Source organism: Cebidichthys violaceus, unplaced genomic scaffold (genome assembly GCF_023349555.1).
Source record: "Cebidichthys violaceus isolate CVI_PGR_0920_01 unplaced genomic scaffold, fCebVio1.0.p SCAF_5, whole genome shotgun sequence".
Lineage (NCBI taxonomy): Eukaryota > Metazoa > Chordata > Actinopteri > Perciformes > Stichaeidae > Cebidichthys > Cebidichthys violaceus.
This window is the reverse complement of record NW_027176705.1, coordinates 8,406,530-8,428,287: the sequence shown is the minus strand read 5'-3', so window position 1 is coordinate 8,428,287 and position 21,758 is coordinate 8,406,530. Positions and strand designations below refer to the sequence as shown.

General features: G+C 39.7%; 1 protein-coding gene and 1 long non-coding RNA gene across 2 annotated transcripts; one reads left to right on the top strand and one right to left on the bottom strand.

Annotated features, from left to right (window-relative positions):
• Positions 1-503: 503 nt before the first annotated feature.
• foxf1 (forkhead box F1) lies at positions 504-4,436 on the bottom strand. The gene is made up of 2 exons (XM_068730192.1): positions 3,153-4,436; positions 504-2,029 (listed from the first exon to the last, which is right to left on the bottom strand). Exons 1-2 carry the CDS (start codon positions 4,129-4,131, stop codon positions 1,866-1,868), a joined length of 1,143 nt encoding a protein of 380 aa, XP_068586293.1. The 5' UTR covers positions 4,132-4,436; the 3' UTR covers positions 504-1,865.
• Positions 4,437-5,094: 658 nt separating this feature from the next.
• Positions 5,095-16,885, top strand: LOC137887551 (uncharacterized). Its single transcript, XR_011105057.1, has 3 exons — positions 5,095-5,346; positions 10,597-10,793; positions 13,777-16,885. It is a non-coding gene; the product is annotated as an uncharacterized lncRNA (long non-coding RNA).
• The last annotated feature ends 4,873 nt before the right edge of the window (positions 16,886-21,758 follow it).

The following is a 21,758-nucleotide window of genomic DNA, read 5'->3' as shown; positions in this document are numbered from 1 at the left end:
GCCAATGAGCATTTTGGCTCATGTTCCTTTTGTAATATAAGTAAATTGGCTCCATTCACTTGTGTGTTCACGTCTTATTCCTGTGCCTCTATACATGTTGAGCTTGATGTTTGTGTAATATATAAGTAGAAGAGCAAAGCTTTCACCTCCGTATTTTATGTAAAGCCCAGTGAACCTCTTTTTAGTTTGGGAATTTTATTTTCTTGTTGCCCATTTCTTTGTGTAGATTGTCAAAAGTTAGTGCTCCTTGGACTCCCTGAGTTATTGAGCAGACTCATCCTTTGAACAAAATGATTTTGAGGGAAACAACTGTCCTGGAACTAACCAGCCCGGGCGAAGTACTGCAGGTTTTTCAACCGGTAACCAAACATGGTTGAGATCTCTGCCTCTGATGTTATTACGCCTTAATTGCTTACATTGTTGTTATAGAGGGCATACAACGATTGACTTTGTAAACCCTTTATTTAAAATCAATTAATCATTGTTTTGTGGAAAATCAGATTAGTTCATTCAATGTCAGTTTTCATTAACAGACATGTCCTGCTCCGGCCAGGTAAAAACACTGTTGGTTAAACTGTCAGACTCTAGCCTCAGTCGTGAACTGCATTATAACAAGACACCACTGTGATATTAACATTTGTACTACTGTACAATATTGTGAACCTTGTATACCCATTATGCTTTCATTTTAGGCTTCAAAGATTAGTAGATTAAAGCCACGTGAAATCAGATTCCTTTTTAATTTGATTGATTCATTGATTGCAGGCCTGTACACTTATGTTGGAGTCCTGTTCAATTGTTATAAATAGTGTGATGCTTCAGGAAAAAGCAGAAATTGCTTCACTTTTTAAATACTGCTAATTTTGGTTTGATTGTGTAAAAGTGATGACCGGTGTGAGATTTACAGTTTTGGTGGGACATTTTGCAGTGAAAACTTTTGGCATGAATTGGGTGTGTGATGAAATCAAATATTTTTTTTTGGTGGATTTAGGCTTAAACAGCCGAACAGATATATTTTATTTCTTACAAATGATTTGTTGTAATATAGCCTAAAAATTAGCCCTCATTGATGGACCCTTGCTAATTTCCCTAACATTATATACAGTGCTGAAATTAATAATCTACATATCTCTAATACAAACAACATAACAGTGCTTACAATATATCCTCAATTTTCATTTCAAAACAATAACAAGCGTTCTGACAAATATTGCCAATAAAGAATATACCTCCTTGGCCAATTCGCCTAAAATTAAAATATGTAGGCCTACAGAATAAATAAAAAGATGCGCTTAGGCTATTCGAAAAGTGCCTTCATCGTTTTTACACTATATATGGGCATGTTTTATGTGATGTCCATAATTGTTCCTTTAAAATTCAACGTTGAAAGTCCAAAAAAGAGAAAAAGAGCCTCAAATGAGAAAAGTAAAAACGTCAGTCGGAGAAAATGGACGTGTGTATTTTTTACAATGACCTACTTTAACAAGAAGAATAAACATTAACAAAAGTGTGAAGTGGTAGTCATCCGCTCTGCAGGACTAAGTACCAAACAGCAGCAGGGTTTCATACACCCAGTCTTTACCCCGCTGGTCGATGTTGATGGCATGAAAAAGTTTTTTAATATTATTATATATTATTATTATGTGGTTGCTTTGTGAGTGGCCTGTCTCCGCGTCTTTGTAGCTGTGTGAAACAGAAAAGTAGTCCGTTCTACTTGAAGCAGTGGGTGCTCTCCATGGGCCGGGGCATGCCTTTATGTCTCTCAGTGGTTATTTACTCGTCTCTTCTCGTTTCAGTTCACCCCGCTGCATGGCTCAAGTCTGTGCCACCGTCCTCTGGTCTGTAGGTTGTCCGTGGGGTTATCATCACATGACGCAGGGCTTGATGTCCTGGTAGGAGACCTGTTGGTGGTGGTAGTATGCGCTGCTGCTCGGTGAGTGCATAGTTGAGGACGTCATGGCGTTGAACGAAAAGACGAACTCCTTTCGGTCACACATGCTCGGAGACTGGGAATGGTACCGAGGAATACCTACGAAATGTAAAATATGGATTAAAAACAATGACAATATGTAAGGTCACGCCGTGGTCTAATTAGACTTTGACAACTTCTAAGCATTTTTTTTAGTTTAAATATCACAGACCTTTAGAAATAATAGAATAATTATAACAGTTGGATAAATATTTTCTGTAGAATGTAATTGTTAGGCTAATTAATTGTCAAGTATCCATGGTATAGATTTTATCTAAGAGCAGCCAGCCTTGACTTTGATTTTAGGGATCCATTGATAGTTGAAAGTGTAAAGCATAAAATATAATAATAATAACAACAACAGATTTGTGTTAGAAACAACTGATACACCACATATTTTGTAAAAGGTATCCCAATATCGAATACTTTCTCGAAGATTGAAAATTATACTTTCAAGATAAATTGTGTATTGCATTTGTAGAAGACCTTTATAGAGCATAGTTTTGCTTTACTAACTCTGTAGCCTACATTCCTCACAGACTCAACGTCCATTAAGCAAGCGCGATTAAGATTGTCAAAAGTGGAGCAGCTTCAGGGCTAATTGACAGTGGCCCTTTTGCACGCCAGTCCCAGAGGAGTCGGGGCCACTGGGCAAGGCAGGCTGGTCCTGACCGCGCTTGTTTTTATTGCCCGAAGATTGGCAAGGATCGTATTATGCTCTCCATGCTGTCTTTTTTTATCACTTCCAGAAACTGAAACCGTGCGAGTTTGAAACCCCTATTTGTTGTATTTATTTGGAGTACTGTAATCTGTTTCGATCGGAGCAGAATGAAACGTGGGAGAAAATGCGTGGTTTCTTTTAGTTGCATCAATTTCCTTAATGGCCTTGAGTTTTTCTTCTGTTTTGTACAATATGAGATAAGCCTGTGTTGCGTTACGCAAACGCAGTGATATTATAATAAGGTAAATCAATGATTTTAGGCCATGCACGTTTGGCAGAAGTCTATACAAATATGTGAGCCTGCGTAGAACTTATTGTTTAGAACCTATTTTAATGAAATTGTTTGGCATTTGTAAATATTGCTGCATCATATAATTTCTATGATTAAAATTTCTCACTCATTTACGCAGTGTTACGCAAAATGTTTACATACATTAGAGGTTAATATATCATTGAGCCTACCTTGTAAATCTGTAGTACTGTGCCCGTTCTGGTGCAGGTAAGATTGGTCTAGTGAATGTGTGGGCAAGCTTGGCTGCAGCGAGTTTGCCCCTGGATTACAAGGAGACAGCGGCTGCTGTTTTATGTAGGAGGCCCCGTTATTCAGCGAGGCCGAGGGGGCCGGAGCCCACGCCGAGGCTGAGCTCGAGTAGACGGGGTGAGGCTCCATGACTCCTCCGCTGGTGAGCAGAGGGGAGGCAGAATTGTCGTGGTGGGGATAATCACTCCCGTTGGATCCTGTACAACTTCCCATGTAGGAATGTCCACTGTTGGTCGACAAGTGTGACATGGTGTGCCCGGACAGACCCATGCCGTCCATGTTACCTGCCAAGTGTCCATTCATCATCCCAAGCCCACTGTCCAGAGACAAGCTGTTGGGCGGACAGGATAGGCCCCCGCCGCTCCCCTGGAAGTTGTAGGACTCGGGGATGTGGTTGAATCCCAGGCCGTTCATCATGCTGTACATGGGCTTCAGCGCCTGACACTTGCGCCTAAAACCCCTGGGTCTCCTTCTGAAGGAGCCTTCCTCGAACATAAACTCACTAGCCGGGTCGATAGTCCAGTAGTGGCCCTTCCCTGGCCGGCCAAGGCCTTTGGGCAGCTTAATGAAGCACTCGTTCAGGGACAAGTTGTGACGCACGGAGTTCTTCCATCCCTGGTATGAGCCCCTGAAAAACGGGAAGCGGCTCTGCAGGAATTGATATATTTCACTGAGCGTCAGGCGCTTGGTTGGGGAGCTCTGGATAGCCATGACTATTAAAGCAATATATGAATAAGGGGGTTTCTCTGGTCTGCGGATCCCTGCGTTTGTCTTTTTGGTTTTCGTAGTGGAAGAGGCGGTTTCCATCACCGCGGTCTGTCCGTGCGGCTTCTCCGGGGCAGACATCGGGCTGCTCTGGCCAGGAGTCTGCGCTGGGGGCTGCTGGACCTCTGCCGTCATTAGTTCAATTTTGTCTTCGAGATGGCAAACGAAAATTGTTGCTTTCCACCTTTCCAGCTATAAACACTACAAAGTAAGATACGTATTTGCTGACATAAAGAGTTAAAACAAAGTAATCAAGCAAACTTAACGCACGAGCCAAAGACTGTCTTCTTAACTCTGACTTCTTCCTTTTGATTCAGTTCTGTAGTAGTCTGAAGCCGTACCGCCTTGTACGAAACGTCCGAAATGGGATAAGGAGCAGAACAGGAGCCGCTTTCCACTTCAGTTGGTGTGTTGTCGTGCGTCCGAGGAGCTCACTTTTTACTTATCTGTTGCCATCAGCGCATTGGAAGCTGGATGTCTTGGCCATCCTAATGTAGAGACCCGCCCAGTTCCCTCCTACTCCAGTGGTGGGCTGTAAGCATGCACATCTGTGTGCGTTCACTTTTCAGGGAAATGTTTTTTTTGTCCATTCTTTACATAGAAATAGGGAATCTGTGTATATATAGCTTGTAATAAGTTATATTCTGTACGCTATTGAATAGAATGAATTAAAATTGGTTATTATGTATTATATAATCACATACTGATAGTACCAACGGGCCTTTGGATACAGATTGAGATTTCCCTGTTTTATAATGTAACTTTATTTTATCTGTATTATTATTTTCAACACTGAATATCGATACTAGTGATATAAACTGCATATGGGTTCATAAAGCTATAGTGCAAACTGTATCTCTTAATTTCAGGTCACATGCTAGATGCACCAGCACGGCGAATAGCTTATGTCTCTTTTGGTATTAAATTCATGAAATATTTTATAAAACATTTTTAGTGCATGAAAGTATAGTTACCAGAGAACATGCCCCTCTTATTGAAAACCACCCTCTTGATTTCTGTAAAAGATAGACAGGAACATGGGCAGGATGTTTATACAGCAAAATGTAAACATTTTCCCTGGCCTTCTTAAAATAAAAAATCAAGCAAAAGCCCCTTTAGATCAGCTAATACTCAATCTGATGCGATATGCCCGTCTGTTCGCGGCGTCCTGTGGTGATGTTGGACGTTTTTGCACATGAATATTGTTTGTATAATGCAGTCATAATATTTACGCAGGGATGCAGGAGGAGTGAGGTGGAAGCTCTGCCGAGCTGGGAGCACAGAAACTCGGACGGGGACTTGAGATCGACTCCTGCAGGCAGTTTACCATCGAACGATCCAGGAATTAAGGTAAAGTGGATTAACACTTCTGAGTCAGAAAATTACCACTGTGACCGCCTTAATTTAGAGCCACAGTGGAAGTTAGTTGGTTTTATGTGACATTATATCCTATAGAATAATGAGAAAAACGAAGCTTAAATTATACCTCAAGGCTTTTGCTTAAACTACTTCGTAATTCACTCGGGATAAGATGCTCACCAGTTTGTTTATTTGTTGTGTTTCTGAAGTTGAAACGCTTAATATTAGTTCATTTTACTGCCTTTTACGCAGCTGTGCGCGAGAGCTACTGAAAGACGATCAGTCCATAACCTAAAACTGTTGACAGTAGATTGCTTATTGTTCCCTGGAGATCTCGATAGCGGCAGCCAGCAAGTTTGTGCTTCCCAATGGGTTCAGTTAGTCGAGCTTGTTGCGCTTCTGATCTCTGCCGCCGTTACTGTTTCTATAGATGCTGCTGATGATGATTGTTGGTTTTGACACAATGGAAAGTAACACCGGAGAAAATGTTTTTGCCCTGTGCGTTAAAACCAGACTATGTCTGGAGACGTTGCTGTGCGTAAAGGTCACTAGTAGCTCTGTTAATATTATGTTTCTGAAAAATAATGTGGCAGCATGTTTATACGTTAGATTCAATTTCAGGAAATACATTTAAATCAAATTTTTATGTATAACTGAAATATCAAATTGTTTATTGGTGTTTACCGAAAATGTCCAGTCCCTCTTTTGTTTCAGGCGAGAAAACAATTAATTGTAAAATTCTCATGTTCAACCCAAAGGTGACAGGCGTGTCACTGTTAGTTTTTGCTGTTGCAGAGGAGATTTAAACTCATGGATAAATGAATGTAAGTATTGTTTTAACCGATGCCTGCTCGGCCACTCGCCTGGAGTGAGGGCCACACATTTATCAGGGTAGTAGACCACCCAGCGTGGACCAGGGGCAGGCGCGCTCCCGTCCCCTCTCTGCCCACTGCATTTAATTACCGCTGATGACTTCATGCCATTAGGGCGCTTTTTTTCCTGACACGCTCATTCGCCCCATGTCATGTTGTTCTTTCTTTGTTGTACATATAGGCCTGACGTGCATATTCATCCAAAGCCAGTGTCTGTGGTTAAATGTTTACGCGAACCACCAGTGTGGAATTGTGATGCGCTTCTCCCCCATTCTTCTTCCCCCAATAAAAATATCAACAAAAAAAAAAGTTTTATTATAGAATTGAAGTTTAATCTTCAATAGGAGAAATACAGTTATCAATCCGAATTGGAAAGTATCATCATAATATAATAATGTATATAATGTTATATCCAGCATTTCAGAATATATTTTACACACAATTTGAATGTATTTTACAAGGGAACAGTTGCTGTTGCAGCGTCGGTGGCCGATTATGTTCGTCATCATTACTGAGGCTGGAGTCCCGAGGTCAGAGCTTCCCTGTTGCTCCATCGCAGACGAAGTCATGCACTTTTCCATGACGTCCCATCATGAAATATTTGACAGCGCTGCATCCTCAGGAATGCTCGGCCACTTAGGTGGAGGTACACCGCAGAGTGCACAGTCCTGACAGGCCTTCCGGACCGTCTTACCGTTATTTAGTGCACTGAAACCAATGTTGGACCCCGCAAAATGTTGCAACGTTCTGCAAAAGTGTAGATGGTTTCTTATTGGCTACATTCTTCAGTCCGTCAACTCTTGTACAATGGCACATATCAACAGGCCAGTTATCATTCAGGCCTTTTTCTCGTACACCTGAACATTGTTACTTCCATATTTACAGTTCGTTCCGTTTTAGTTTCATCATTGCTCATTAAAATATTGATATTAGCCTATTGACCGTGTTCTCAGACACGACAAGACTACATTGTGCTACATCATGTGAGCAAGTCAAGAGATAGCGTCAAACCGTCAAAATGATTGCTTATTCATACCAAATAGGCAAATACACCAGGCGGATTTTAGATTCAACAGCTGCAGTGTAATTTGATTTGGCCTCACAGAAACATATTGAACTGTTGGGGAGACAAGGCCCGATCCAGAATGATTCAAAGAATTTGAAGTGCCGAACTTGTAGATTAAATTTTCTTTACAATCGGTCATCTTTGAGAAATATGCCAGTTACTCTCCTTGGAGGGCCGCAGAGGGTCACTGAGAGGCCGTATGGACTTTGTTTGGAGGACAGTATGACAGAGCGATCGATCAACTGTCGTAAACTCATCCAACTTGAACTTGAATCAGGTTTTGTTGCAACACTTACAGGCTATATAGTAGAGCAAACAACTTTCCAATTCAATGTTTAACTTATTCACATGCAATTGATGTCGTGTGTTATAACAGTTGCTTTGAACTGATAGAGTCCATGTTTGGCGAGAACTATATGGACTCATTTCTTTTAAACACATTTTTATAAATACCATTTCAAATAAATGAAAAGATACATACAATTAAATAATCCCATGAAGGTAAAAAAGAAGAAGAAGAAAAAAGTATTAGCAGCAGATTTTACAAATTACAAATTATCATTTTTTTTGTCAGAGGGCCTACACGTTTGATACCATAATCTGATTCTCTGATAATAATATACAGACTTCTCTGATTTTAATTATTCTTTTCTTATGTTATGTTTAACTAAAATGACAAGCTGTTTTGCGCATGTGCTTAACATAAAAAGAGTGCGTTTTAGAATATAAACCTTTTGATATTGTTCTTTATATTACATGGGCTCTAACATATATAACTGTTATATCTATATTTGTTATTCTATAATGTTTTTATGATGAAACCATTCATCTTATGAACTTATTTTAAATTCACATTTAGAGTGAAGACTTTTTACTGTCTTTTTATCATACAATTTAAAGATGTATCCTAATTAGTTTTCTGGCTCTTCGTCTCTGCAGTGTCGCCTGTAGTTCACTCCGCATTGTCGCTTTAATTGAAAACAGTTTAATGTCGAGGTGTGTACCCCCTCATCACTTTCCCTGCGCTGTAGGTGGCCGTGTATATTTTCGTTCAAGTGGTGTTTATGTGAACGAGAAAGGACGGGATTGCTAGCAGACCGCTGATTGCGCGCATTGCGTCTCTACATGGATCTGAAGTGTATTTGATGGGCACCACCCTCTCCGGTAATCAGCTGCAGCAGAAGTGCGTTCGATGACTTTTTAATTCTGTTTGCAAGATATATGTTCATTGCGCTGTTACGTGTGCGTGTGTGAAGTCGCAAAGGAAAGTAGTCCCTGCAGAATCTCACACAGAAAAGGTTTGATTAATAAAAATGCTTGTGTTACTTTTCACAACAATTTCACAGCGATGCCACTGGGAGCTCATTCAAACTAATCGGTTGCAAACATTCTCCCTGCAATAGTGTCCTTGAGCATGACACTGAGCCCACATCAGCTATATGGGCATGCCGGACCCTGCTGTCTGACTGGAGTTTTAAAAGCGGCAAACGAAGTAATTCTTATTATAGACTGCTGTCTCACACGTGATTCAAGCAGCGGATGAGATACGTCTTAATATTTTAACATTTTACATAGAATGCACGTGTCACATGTTACACACAGACATACGCCCACCTGTCTGCCTCCGCTGCACACCTGCAGCATCAGCTGCGCAACTATCAATTGCAAGCTATAATTGATAATTGAGAGTCGTCGATTACGTTTGGATATTGCAGACCTTTAATGGAATTGTTTCCACACTGAACTCAAATACAAGGGATTCAATTGAATATTAGATTAGATGCAGCGTTACATTTGTAATTTAAACCAATTTCAAACCTCAAAAGGACCTTCCACAGCAGAGATAATACAAAGGATAAATGAACGCTGTAAGCGTATAGGTCATCTGTCTTTTGACGTTTGTATCTTGGATTATGGAGAATTCGACACAAAGTATGCTATTTTATTTAGATTGGGAGCTCAGTATAAGTCATTGAGACGTTATTGTGAGAACCCCGGCCTCCTCAGTAAAACGTCACATCGCCTTTCCGCAACAGTCCCTCGTGTACTATATTGTCAAATTAAAGATAGCCCACTCACATAATTAGATTGCCATTTTCTTATTTCAGTATGCACTAGTTTGTCGCATGTTAACGCAGATTTAGTTATGTTTTCTGACAGCTGTATGCTGAAAAGAAAACGTGCCTTTTAGACAATGCTAAAAGAATACAATTATTTCTGGTTTATTTTGTGATCATAGGCAGCGCCACATAATTTGACATGAAGGACAGCAATGGGGAGGATTTGGCAGGTCCAGAGGTTTTACAAATTCCAAACTGTCCAAATGTGGTTTGCACTTACAAGGAAAATGTTCCATAATTTCCAATACCTGTTCGTAGCAAGTCGGTATTTCAGCAAATGTTACGTGTGAAACAGAACAAAACACCCAAAGCATAAACAAAAACACGTTAAAACAATGACAAAATTAGGTTAAACTTCAAGGTTAAAGCATAAAGAAAAAAAAGCGATTGTGGGTTCAGGGTGATATATGTCTGGTTGATAGACAGCCTGTCTACTTATTCATACTCAATTTACACAGCAGAATTAAAAGATTAGAAATGATTAACAATATTTTAAAATATATTCAAGTTTTACAATGCATTAGCTGCTTGGGGATTTTTAGGATATTTTGTGTATTGGCATTCTAAGATATTTACAAAATATAACATTAAAACAGAATGATAAAATCCAATTTATCTCATGTTTGGTCATCAAAGTGAATACATTGACACCACATCATTATGTTTATATATTAAATTTGTTGTGTTTGTGTGTGTTCTTCAAATATCTTTTAGTGAAGAATGTGCACAAGTGAATGATTGGATGTTTTAATTTAATAGAAAATGTTTAATATGAATCTAAGGAACAACAAGAAGCAACAAAGACACTATTGGATTGTTGATATTTTAAGGGATAACTTTCCATAATTTCTTACTTCTCAAAGTTGATTTTACAATTCACTGATAACACATTAATCAAGTAAATACTGCCTCTTTTAAAAAAACATATCTGATACAAGTTTCAGTTATTTAATAAACATAATTATGATTTTAAATTTTGGATGCATGTTGCGTTAAATTACTTCTGCTCCTGTGATCGCCTCCAGTGTAACTCTTGCTCTACAAATCCTGATAATTAATATGAATATATATAAAAAAGGTGCATTGATATCCAGTTCTTTATTCCTAGAAAAAGTCCAGTGAAAACACATTAAAAGGTTCCATTAGACCACTTCACCGCCCCTCTCTTCTGTGGCCTTTCTAGGAAGATTCAGTCCCACACTGAGTGGGAGCCTGTTCAGTGCCCCGCCCTGCAGCCCCGCACACCTCCCAGGGCCGGTCCAACATGGTCTGTCTGATGCAGGGAGAGACATCAATAATAAGAGCTGAAGCAGAAACCACAGTGGAGAACACAAAGGAGAGAGGGAGGGCAGACGCAGGCCACAACCGGCTCTGCTGCAGGTTAGCTCCTTTGATACAGCCTCAATAGCAGTTTGATGGGTGCACATGGGGCGACATGGGTTTATACTTACGTGTTTACATGCACGTTTACATAATATCTATGGTGTTTACGCACAGCCCACTTATTCTTTTTTTCTTTACTCTGAAGGGGGATTTTCCTGTGGCAAGCTGCTTCGGAAAAAGCAATTAAGAATTCCCAAACAGTACACCACAATGGGAGATATCATTTGTGCAATGTGTGTTCCATGTCCCTCGCAGTTTTTGTCTGGAATGGCTTGGCTATTTTTAATCTGTGCACAACCGAACCCACCTACAGACAAACCGCAAATTGAATGAAGGGGAGGGGGATGCGTGGGCATGGTAATTGCCTATTGTGGAGCTCAAACTTCTCTGTTCTGCCATAAACAGCTTTGGTAGTTCACAACTTGATACCCAGTGCTCCAGCCGGTTTGAAATTAGGGCATATCTTCATTGTATGTGGGAACCCATAGCCAGGCAGTGGTTGGAATCAGTCAGGAATGCTTTGGGATGGTAACTGGATTCGGTTGTAATGCCCAGTTCTCCACAGTGGAACACGAGGGTGGGAAAAAGGCCGAGAGCATTTCCTGAGTGGAGGGGGGTCCCAGTGAAGCATCACATGCATGGGCATCATGTGACAGTGATGCTGCCAGGTTTTAGCCTATGATCCCAAGTGAAGAGAAGAGTACAGCTGTGGGGGAGGTGTGGTGGGTGCTGTGGGCACTGCCAGGGAAATGAAAGGGCAGGAAGGAGCTGAGAAAAGAGAGGCACATATACTGTAGCTGTTATAATGCAGTTTATTTCACAACATTTGAATTTATTCCTGAAGTAGCTGGGCATGCACTATTTTCTTCTTCTGCCATTTCTACTCTGCATATGTTTAAGTTTAGCTTCTCACAAAATATTAAAAATAACTATGATACTACCATATTAAACTATGATTTCAACTATGATAAACCTGAATAAATCAAATAATAAAGTATGGTTGTATTAGACCCCCAACTTCAAACAATAACAAAACAAGTAATCTGAGTCCAATTTGCATGGACCTTTAACTTCAGCTCATCAGTTTCCATCTAATGTCAAATTGCTCAAGGTGGCAATCTTCAATATCATAAATATATTTCCATGAGGTGTAAGACCTGTGTAACATAGGTCAAGCTTTATCCTGCACACACACTTAATCTGATTTTTGCTTTAAGTTATTGAGGAATACCCTTGTTGAATGTTTGAATGTCCAATATCTATCTAAAACTATCTACCCCTCTGTTTTTTTTGTGCTTATTTGTCTGATTTTTAAAAAATCTACATCATGACTAATAATGCTGCTTGGGACACTAGCAGCTCCTGTTCGCACTGCACAAACAGAAATCAGAGAAATCATGTTTGATGTCTTTGTGTTTCAATATGAGGGCATTATGACTCTGAGAGGAAAGGGTGTGGTGTTTGTGGCAAATTGTGTCAATCAGGTGACAGGAAAAAATGAACATGCTGTTCTTCTTCAGAGCACATTATCTGTTCCTATAATAAACCACAATTTTAAAGAAATTTCAACAAAGCAATTCAATATTATGGTGAAGAGGACTGATTTGTTTGTTTGTTATTAATAACTGTCAGAATCATGTTGGTGAGAGTGTGTATTTGTGTCCCTCCACCTGTCTATGGGCGGATTATCAGACAATCTGCCCCTGGACACAGACATGCAACAATCCCCACCACCTCTCATAGGAGCAAGAAACACAGGCTTTATAGTTGTTTAGTGTCTTCTTGTTGTTGTTTTGTGTCTCTTTGTAATAGTTACGCATCTCTCTGTTGTTGTGCATCTCTTTGTGGTAATTTTGTGTCTCTTTGCAGTTTTGTGTCACTTTGTAATTGCTTCAGTCATTTTGTCGTTGTTTTAGATCTCTTTCTGGTCGTTTTCTGTCACTTTGTAGTCTTTTAAAATTTCTTTGAGGTTGTTTTGCCCCTTTTCACAGTCATTGAGAGTCTCTTCATGTCTGTGTTTGTAGTTGTTTTGGCCTATTTGTAGTCATTTTGTGTCTCTTTATAGTTTTTTTTAATGTGTCTTTGTGGTCATTTTGTAGGTAAAGGCCAGGGGGATCCCTGACACTTTTGGCCCTTGGGCCCAGTAGGCTTGTTTGGTAATCCATGCACCTGTCTGTGCACATGTGCATGTGTATGTCTATGGCTGCCTCATGTGTGCATGCAGATTAAAATACATCTCTGCCTTTTGTTTTGTGTGCTTTTAATGGCTGTCTTCGGCTGCATGTGTTCATGCATCAGAGCATATGAGAATGTTTCTGACTAGATATTTGTGTGTGTGTCCAGACTGGAGCTGGCAGCCAGACGTTGCTCCCTTTGGCTTGTGTAAATGTTGTGATGATCTTGGGAGGAATTTTACCCTATAGTTGTCAAAGGGCTTTTTATTTCCACCTGCTACCGGCCTCTTTCCGCCGGTCTGCTCTATAACAATGGTAGTGGGAAAGCTGTGGAGTGCAAAGTGATTGATGTTGGACTGTATTTGGCCCCTTCTTCAGATTGGGGCCTAAAAGGAAGTGGCTATCCCTCCCTTCCACCTCAACTACCACGCAATAATGCCGGGCTCAAGAAGGCAAAGTGCTGATCAGGACTTTCTTATACAGACCATTTTAACAAAGTGCCAATCTGCCCACAAGACCAGTTGGCAGCTGCATGTCAACAAGGTTTCATGACTTATAAATCAAATATCCTCTAAGAAGTTCATTTATATCACACAATTGAACCAAACTTTATCCAGTCCATCTTCTCTCCAGCCGTCACTCTTTTTCTTGTCTTGTCTGGGGTGAAAATAGATACAGGCTCATCACGACTGCATTCTTTCCATTTTGCTGAAGCGCAGCGTGGCAGAGAAGGTAGTCTATCACCCAATTTGTCTGTCCTTCTTTTTCCCTATTTCTAACTGTGTTTCTCTTTCTCCTTCCTCCAGGCTGAAGTGGGCAGGCATGCGGCTTTGGCCACAGGAAGCTGTGAATTCTTTGGAGAATGGAAGATGTCTCATGGGGAGACGTACTGGCCTCCACCCACCCACTCACCACCCCAAAATGACACCTGACCCCTTCATGTGTTTATATCAGACCATGGAAGTGAGAAATAGTGATGAGTCACTCTGGCTCTGTGTTTACACTCCGGAGTCACGCAAGGAAGGAAATCAGCCACGGTCTGCTAAAAGTGGGGAGGTGAGAGAGAATAGCTGCAGTCCCCCAGCGCTGCAGTGATTTACCTCTCAGAACAGAATTCATTTCACGTCATCTCTGCTGGGAAGACTTCAAACCAATAGAAAACAGCAACATTAGCAGCGCGGTGGACTGTCGAGGTAAAAGCAACTGGAGGTAGTCACTTATAGGTGTTTCGGTTTGCATGAACTGTAAATGTAAAATTTATTTTAGAAATCACATATACGTCACTCCACACATCCCAGAAAAACAGATTTCAGCTTGATGACGATACATTTTCCCGTGTATTTTGTCTTGAAATGTTTTCAGCAGCGTTTTCTTCTCCGCTACATGGGGAGCATCTAATTACTCAATTTGATTAAAAAAAATGAAAATCACCAGTCACGGTTTTCACCAAACAGCAATGATGTTGTTATTGAAATTCTCTTTATTATCATTGATATACTATATTGGTATTAAGATTTAAAAAATAAAAAACTTGAATCATTTGAATTTCATACAAAATTCAAAATGATTTCCTGTAAAAGAAAAACATGTAAAATAAATAATCAAACAACTGAAGGCCACTAAACACCTACCTTCGAAATTAGTATGCATTCATTTATTTTTCTTAATATTTAAAAGTGTTATGTGTTAAAACGTGTTATAAAATGTTATGTCTGACATTGTGTATGTCACAGGTACAGTATATCACAGGTTACACCACATTGTATGTGGTTTTTCTTTTAGTATATGTTGGGATGTAAAAAAGTGGATTTGATAAAAGCAAGCCACAATAGTCACCCCTAATGAGTCAAGTGAGATCTGTGTTTGAGTAAAATATTTCATTAAAAAAAACAAGTGCATTTAAGTTTGTAGAAATTCCGAAATCACAAGTAAATGTAATGTCATGGACTGCAATAAAACAGGCAAGTTAGATTTTGAACTGAAATCATACTATATACATTTTTTAAACATCATCCGATGGTTTATGTTGACAATAGCTGATGTGGCTGCAGGTTACTGTTCACTTTATGGCCTTAAAAATATAGTATCATAATGCAAATTTTCTCTTTGTATTATAAAATATATTTATGATATACATATGTGAATTAGTGAACTTACAGTGTCATTGCTGTATGAACCACACTGGACACGTATTGCTTTGTGCTCTGGAGGACTTTATGTTAAATGTACTGTAAGGTGTGTTTACTGTGACTGCAACCAGTGTTTCAAACATAGTGTCATTGTCGTCTTCCACACTGAGCGACTTTACATTTTAAATTGCACAACTGTTGTTTTCAAGAGACAGCTGTAGTTACTGCAGTTGTGCTCTGTAAATAAAAGTGACACTTTATTTCTTTCCATCATTACATTGGTGCAAGTAACATCATTGCCGACTGTAGCGGGTATCTTGTTACACACCCCCATACACACCGCCACAATGAGAGAGTCAGCAGCTCTTATTTTGGCTGATCTCTCCTGAATTGTAAGTCCTGTCAGAGGCTTTGATTGATAGTTATGTTTATCACCATATTATTAAGTAATCAGGCCCACCACAGCTGGGCCTGAAGCTCTTAATTCAAGCTAAAGCACACGGCTTTATGCTAATTAAAGATTTGGAAAAATGGTTTATTTTAGTGAATGAAAAAAAAAGAATATATATATATTCTGGAAGGGTTAGTACCAGCCTTTAGTATTTTGATCTTCATCAGAAAGATCAGGGATATTCACAGGGACAGTGGAGCATCAACATCTTTCGATACACTGTTTTACATTACTGTTAAACCTGCAAATTGACAATAAGGTACACAGAGTACAGTACAGTATATCCGTATAACATGAGAGGGTAAATCAGTCGCCGTTCTGTGTATCAGCAGAGGTTCTTTCTCGCTTCGTTAATAGAGCCTGCAGCAGCCTGCGTTTGTGTATTCCTGAGGTAAACACAGTCATGGCAAAGTGGACATGCTCCTGAGTGTGTCCTGACTGGAGACAGAGAGCACTGTGGCACTGTACTGACTGAGACACTGGCAGCTCTCTAGAGCCAGGGTTAATGTGATGAATGGCCATTTGGTAATGGGCCATAGGGTAAAATAGCTCTTTTAAAAGCCCAAGCTGGAGCCGTTGCTATGGGCAATTTGATTCAGGAATCAATCAGGTGGCAGATGTTTCATGTTGGATCAGTCAACTCTGTCTTGCTCTCTCTTTCAACCAAATGAAGGAAAAATTGCTTGAATGGCTGCACGGAGCAATCGAATGAAAGTGTAAATTCACGCAGTCAAAAACATCAGTGGACTTAAAAAAACTTTTTTAGGAACCGTATACATAAACTGATTGATCTTTAAACAAGTTGACAGACGTAATCAATTGTTTTCTTTAATGCTGCACTGTAGGCACTCTTGTTCTATAGACTGTATGTATTTGAACAAACCACCTCAATGTCAGCCAGCGAGGATACTTACCAATAAGGAGCTGCAGTGCTAATTTCAATCCATCCTAGAAATAATTGGACACAAGTTAAATTTCTATTAATACAAATACCTATTTGCATGTCCTGGATATTCAGATTCAGGCAAATGGAAATAATTAATGTGCACTATGTTTCATATCCCGTACAAATATTGTATTACTAAAGGAGGCCTGGAGTTCTTTATGTAATTATAAAGGTGCCATAATGCCTTTGACTATCCTACTGTATCCTGTTTTATTTTCATATGATGATTTTCATACTAACCCTAACACTTATTGATAATGACTTTTACATTGTTGTTGTGTCATTACGTTCTGCTGCTACAGTGTTTTGGACATAATGGTAACATTGGAATTAGTTTTCCATTTTTGTTACAGTAATAAAATGTTGGAATTGGTGGTGGTACCTGCTCATATTTCCTCTAGTCTCACTCATTTCTCTCTGGTGTACTGTAGGTTTGCTTTGCTTTTCAACACACAAAAAAAGACGTGTAAGAGTTCATTTTAACCTCAAAGTCTCGCTCTTTGCCAAATTCAAGTCAAGAACCACTTAAGGACCTTACGATGAATTCCCTGTTTTTCTGTGGTGGTGCTGAGACTCCTATGATAAACACAGCGAGTATACATTCAGCAATATTGAAGCTGTTGGTGGTCCTGTTGTTTTCTCCAACAACCAAAAGGTTTATGGATCACTGTTCATAATGCCTATGTATCTAAATAAGTGGCCACTACGGCTCGAAGATGATAATAAATAATAACCTGTGTCTGATCTAGGATGGTTAATTGCTGGAGCCCAGTTATCTCTGTTTGACCTGACTTTGACTAATCATATGGGTACATATTGGTTCATCAGTCTTTAGGAGGTCATGTGAACCAGAGGAGCTCAAGCATGCTTAAAAAAATCTGAATTTTCCCATCCAGAAAAAAGCTGAGCTGATCAGTATGTTTACACTTCTGTCTGTTATGGCAGGATTTGGAAATTTTTGGGGTTTTGTACCACAGAGACAGAAATAAAATTAAAACTGAATCAAGGCAAAGCAGCAGCAATCTCAAACGTGTCTTTTTAGTAAGTGGATAAACTTCATTGGAGAATGTTTTAGCAAGGGGAGAAATAGTTACTTTGTCATTAACACAGCAGTCTCTGAAGCATTTATCTCAGATTTGGATAGCAGTGGATTTTTACCTCTTGCTTATTATCACTTCTGCCCTCAATATTTAACAGATTGTGACAGACACTCAAGTGGTGAACTTTCAGTGTATCCCCACAGCCATAATTAATCTGTGGATAACCAAAGACAGTGATATACCATTTCTCTGTGTCCAAACAGCCTTATCACAGGTGTTGGTAAGGACAGACAGATGGACAGACAGACAGCCACATGGTTCCACTTTGACGTCTGCTAATTCCAGGGAATCAATCCTAAATGACACCTATGGGATACACAGAGTGGATTTCCCTCTGATGCAGATTGGTAGTGGTTTGCAGATGAAAGACAGTAAAATAAATAAAGCTGTGGTGAGCAGGCAGAGCTCTTCTGTCCGCACAGTACAACCATAATGGGATACGTACTGACAGGAGGGAAGAAGTGGAGGCCTGCTCCTGTTTTCACCACTGTTGCCACGGAAACACTGATGAACTACTGCTGCTAGTCCTGCATGTCTGTGTTGAGAAAAATACTATTTTTTTCTTCCAATTCAAAGGGTAATAGAAATCTATCTAACAAGTGGAATACTAGTGATTAGCAGAAAGCGGCTCTGTTCCTTGTCACCCACCCTGCTTGCTCGCCCACTGCTGCTGATACTGATTTAATCCTGAAACACATCATTAAATCAAACTCAGCAGTATCGAATGGCTTTTTAACCTCCTCCAATCAATCTTTTCATCAGCTGCTGTGTCTGCGGTCGGCCTGCAGTACGAATAAGTAATGGTAAGACAATACTGGCTTGTCTCATCCTGGCTGAGAACTTGCATGATACTCCTACAAGTTACACTGACCTCCTATTCCCCGCTGTGCCAGCACAAAGTCAACTTCTTAGTGTGCAACATTGCAAGTTTGCTTGGAAGCTTTTTAAATTGTCTCTGCATCTTCTTGTTGCAGAGGCTGGCTTATGGTCTCACTCCACTAAAAAATCTGTTGTGCTTTATGTCACTTTGTCGTTTGAGCTCACTGTGCAGAAAGATGTATGTATGTATACAGTATGTGGAGAATTTTACACTGGAACGCAGTTTTTAAATCTGCCTGCTGAAGGGAAACATGTCTCTGTACTCACTTTGTATCTCAGTTTAAGACGTACACGTATATTCTTTTTTTATTGACAGCAGAACTAGTTTTAAAACCAATCATGGGCCAATATGTAACAAGTGTGATGTGAAAATTTGAAGCCTCCAGGGTGAATATACTAAGTTAAGACTTCTCAGTGAAGCAGGAGACACCTTGTATCCAGCAATTAAACTGTGTAGAAGAGCAATATTTGTATATTAAATGCAGGAAAGGGAGTCGATTTTTTCACCAGTTAATTGAACATTCTTGTGGAGAAAACATATTACACATTATGAGATAATGAAAAGTGACTCTTAAGTCATTAATCAATTGCCCTATTTATTGGCACACATTAATTAATGCCTGTTTGGAGGCGCACAGATGCACTTAAAATAAGGGTATTATCAAGGTTTTGTCACTGGTGCCACTGAGGTGATTTATTCAGATTCTGGTTGACTCCCGTCTGATGCACTTCAACAAATCACAGCCTGAGGTCTGGCTAACCCCACACCCCACACTCGTCTCTGACTCCCTCTCTGACCCCCCCCCACACATCTCACTCTGACTGGACAACATATATGACCCAGGGGCTGTTTTTGAAGCTCACTGACCAGGAGTCAAGCATCCAGCTGCATTAAGAGGTGCAGTCAATTTGGAGAAATTATGAAAAATAAGCAAGCAAAAATAAAACTGCTAAAACTGTAGTTTACATGTTTTCAATTTTCACATAAAGGACATTTCAAGTTACTCATTGTCTTTAAGGAGCCAAACATGTTTTCACCTCTTCATGTACAACTAATACCTGTTTGCCGAGTAGAGCAGTGAGCTTTTGTATTGATTAACGGGTTTTTGACCACCAGCAGTGCCGTGTGACCCTGGGGCTCAGGGTGATAAGACCTCCATAACTCTACTTTATCCCCCTGCTCATTATCAACCTCAATCCCAGATCTGCCCGTAGCCCTCAGGCTGCAGCAGGGCAGGCTCCTCTCCACCGTCCATGGCCCTCTGCAGCCTGAAGATTACTGGGGAGACACACAGGCTCAGTCTGTCTAAACCCCAAACACTTGACAACTTCATTCTGTTGGAGGCAGGGTTGAACATTTTGTTGTACTCAACTGAAAAAGAAGAGTTGTTTTGGTATGAGTGGCAAAGGGCTCATCAATGAAGATAATAAAAAAACGGCTTTAAACTTAAAATTCATGTCTGTAACTTGGAGTATTAGAAAGTACAGATGATTTTAATGTGGAGTTTCTTTGTAATCTGTTTGTTATGTGGTAAGCCATGCCCATCTATTCTCATCATGATGCCAAACATTAAATATTAGTATTTCACTTATCCTAGAGAGACACATGCACAAATCCTTACATCGATTCAGGAATTCATTATTTTTTGAATTGTGAAAGGTTGAATCATTGACAGAGCCATGGGTCTGGACTGACGCCTGACCAATGGGGCTGCTGAGGCTGTCAGGTTGTCGGCCAGGCTATTGCTCAATCCAAGTTTGGCTTTTAGGAGTAAAGCTTATAGCAGTAAGTAGCTGAGGCCAAGGAGAAGTGTTATAGTAACACATGAATAAGAGAGCTTTTTAACCTCACGCTGTTATTCCTGGCCCTCCGTATATGTTGCAAGGCCACACATTTTTCATCAAGTTCTCAAAACACTGTTTTCATTTGTTTAACTTTCATCTCGCTCTAAGAGGGTTTTTATGAAGTGAACTGCCGTCCCATCAGTGGCACAAGATTGATGTCTTTAACATTAACCAAAGACTTTTTATTGCGATGCCGTAGTGTTTGCGTGTTCTTTTGAATTGTAAAGAAGTTGCATCCTGAATGAAATTAAGTTTTGTGCAGGATCTTCACTTTGTTTTTCAAAGTAACTGATACCCAAAACTCATATAATTTGTGTATTGTGTGTCTGTTTTGATCTGTCTGAGCATTTCCCTCAGCTATTCAGCTGCTTGTTTATGCATCCATTGTTTATGTATATGCGAAGGAGTGTTCATGTCAGCATTCATTTGTGTGTATGCTTGTGTCTGTGTTTTACGAGTAGTGTGAGGGTTATGATGATGGACATGACAGAAGCTGATGAGGTTCTCATAACAGTCACTTGCATACTCTCAGCCTGGTAACCAGACCAACATTTATTAATCTGATAACAGGGAGACTATAATTTAATTATATTTGATCTAAAAAAAAAGACAATAATAAAATGTTATAAAAACTCAGTATTTGTTATGCTCTGAAAAATGTTATTGTATGATATTTATTTTTTACCCCCCCAAAAAATTCTAATGATAAATGTTTTGTGGGTAATAGTCAAGAAGCTATTTTAATTGAAATTGAGTTATAAAAGCCACATTCATGTCTTAATGTGTAATTGCAAAGGTTGTTGTGTGATGTTTAACATGGAAATAAAAGTCAAAGTGAAAACATTCGACTTGTCAATCATCATTAAGTAGGTTTTGCAAGTGGTGGTAGCATTTAGCATGAATTAATGTAGATATATATTGAGACGGTTTTTAAAAACATTAAGAGGAACAAAGACACATTTACTGTAAAAGACTAAATTTAGATTGTATTTGCTTTGAAGCCACCTAAAATGTCAGAGCCATGACACAACAATATAAAAAACTGTGATCTTTTAAAATTGTGAAAGTGCAATAAACAGACTTACTGTTGTTGATAACACAGTTGCTCGGTCTCATGCTGCGGTTATTTGACAGTTTGCAGTTATATTTATGAGGAGACTGTGTCAGTCTATCTGTCAGAGAGAGATGGGTGTAATTGCAGGAGGCTTACTAGATAAAGCTTGGCAGAGGCTGGTGGCGAACGCACGCGAGACAGACCCCACACAGCGGTGAGCTTCTCCCTGTCCAATCCCCCTCACACCCTTCGATCTTCCCTTCCTCCACATAATGCTACAAAACTCCAAAGTCTCTGCTCTGTGTCCAGTGTTGGGTAAAACACCCTTCATTTTCACTTCCCTTTCTCTTCTCATTTACTGGCCTCTTCAGAAAGCTGGGTTGC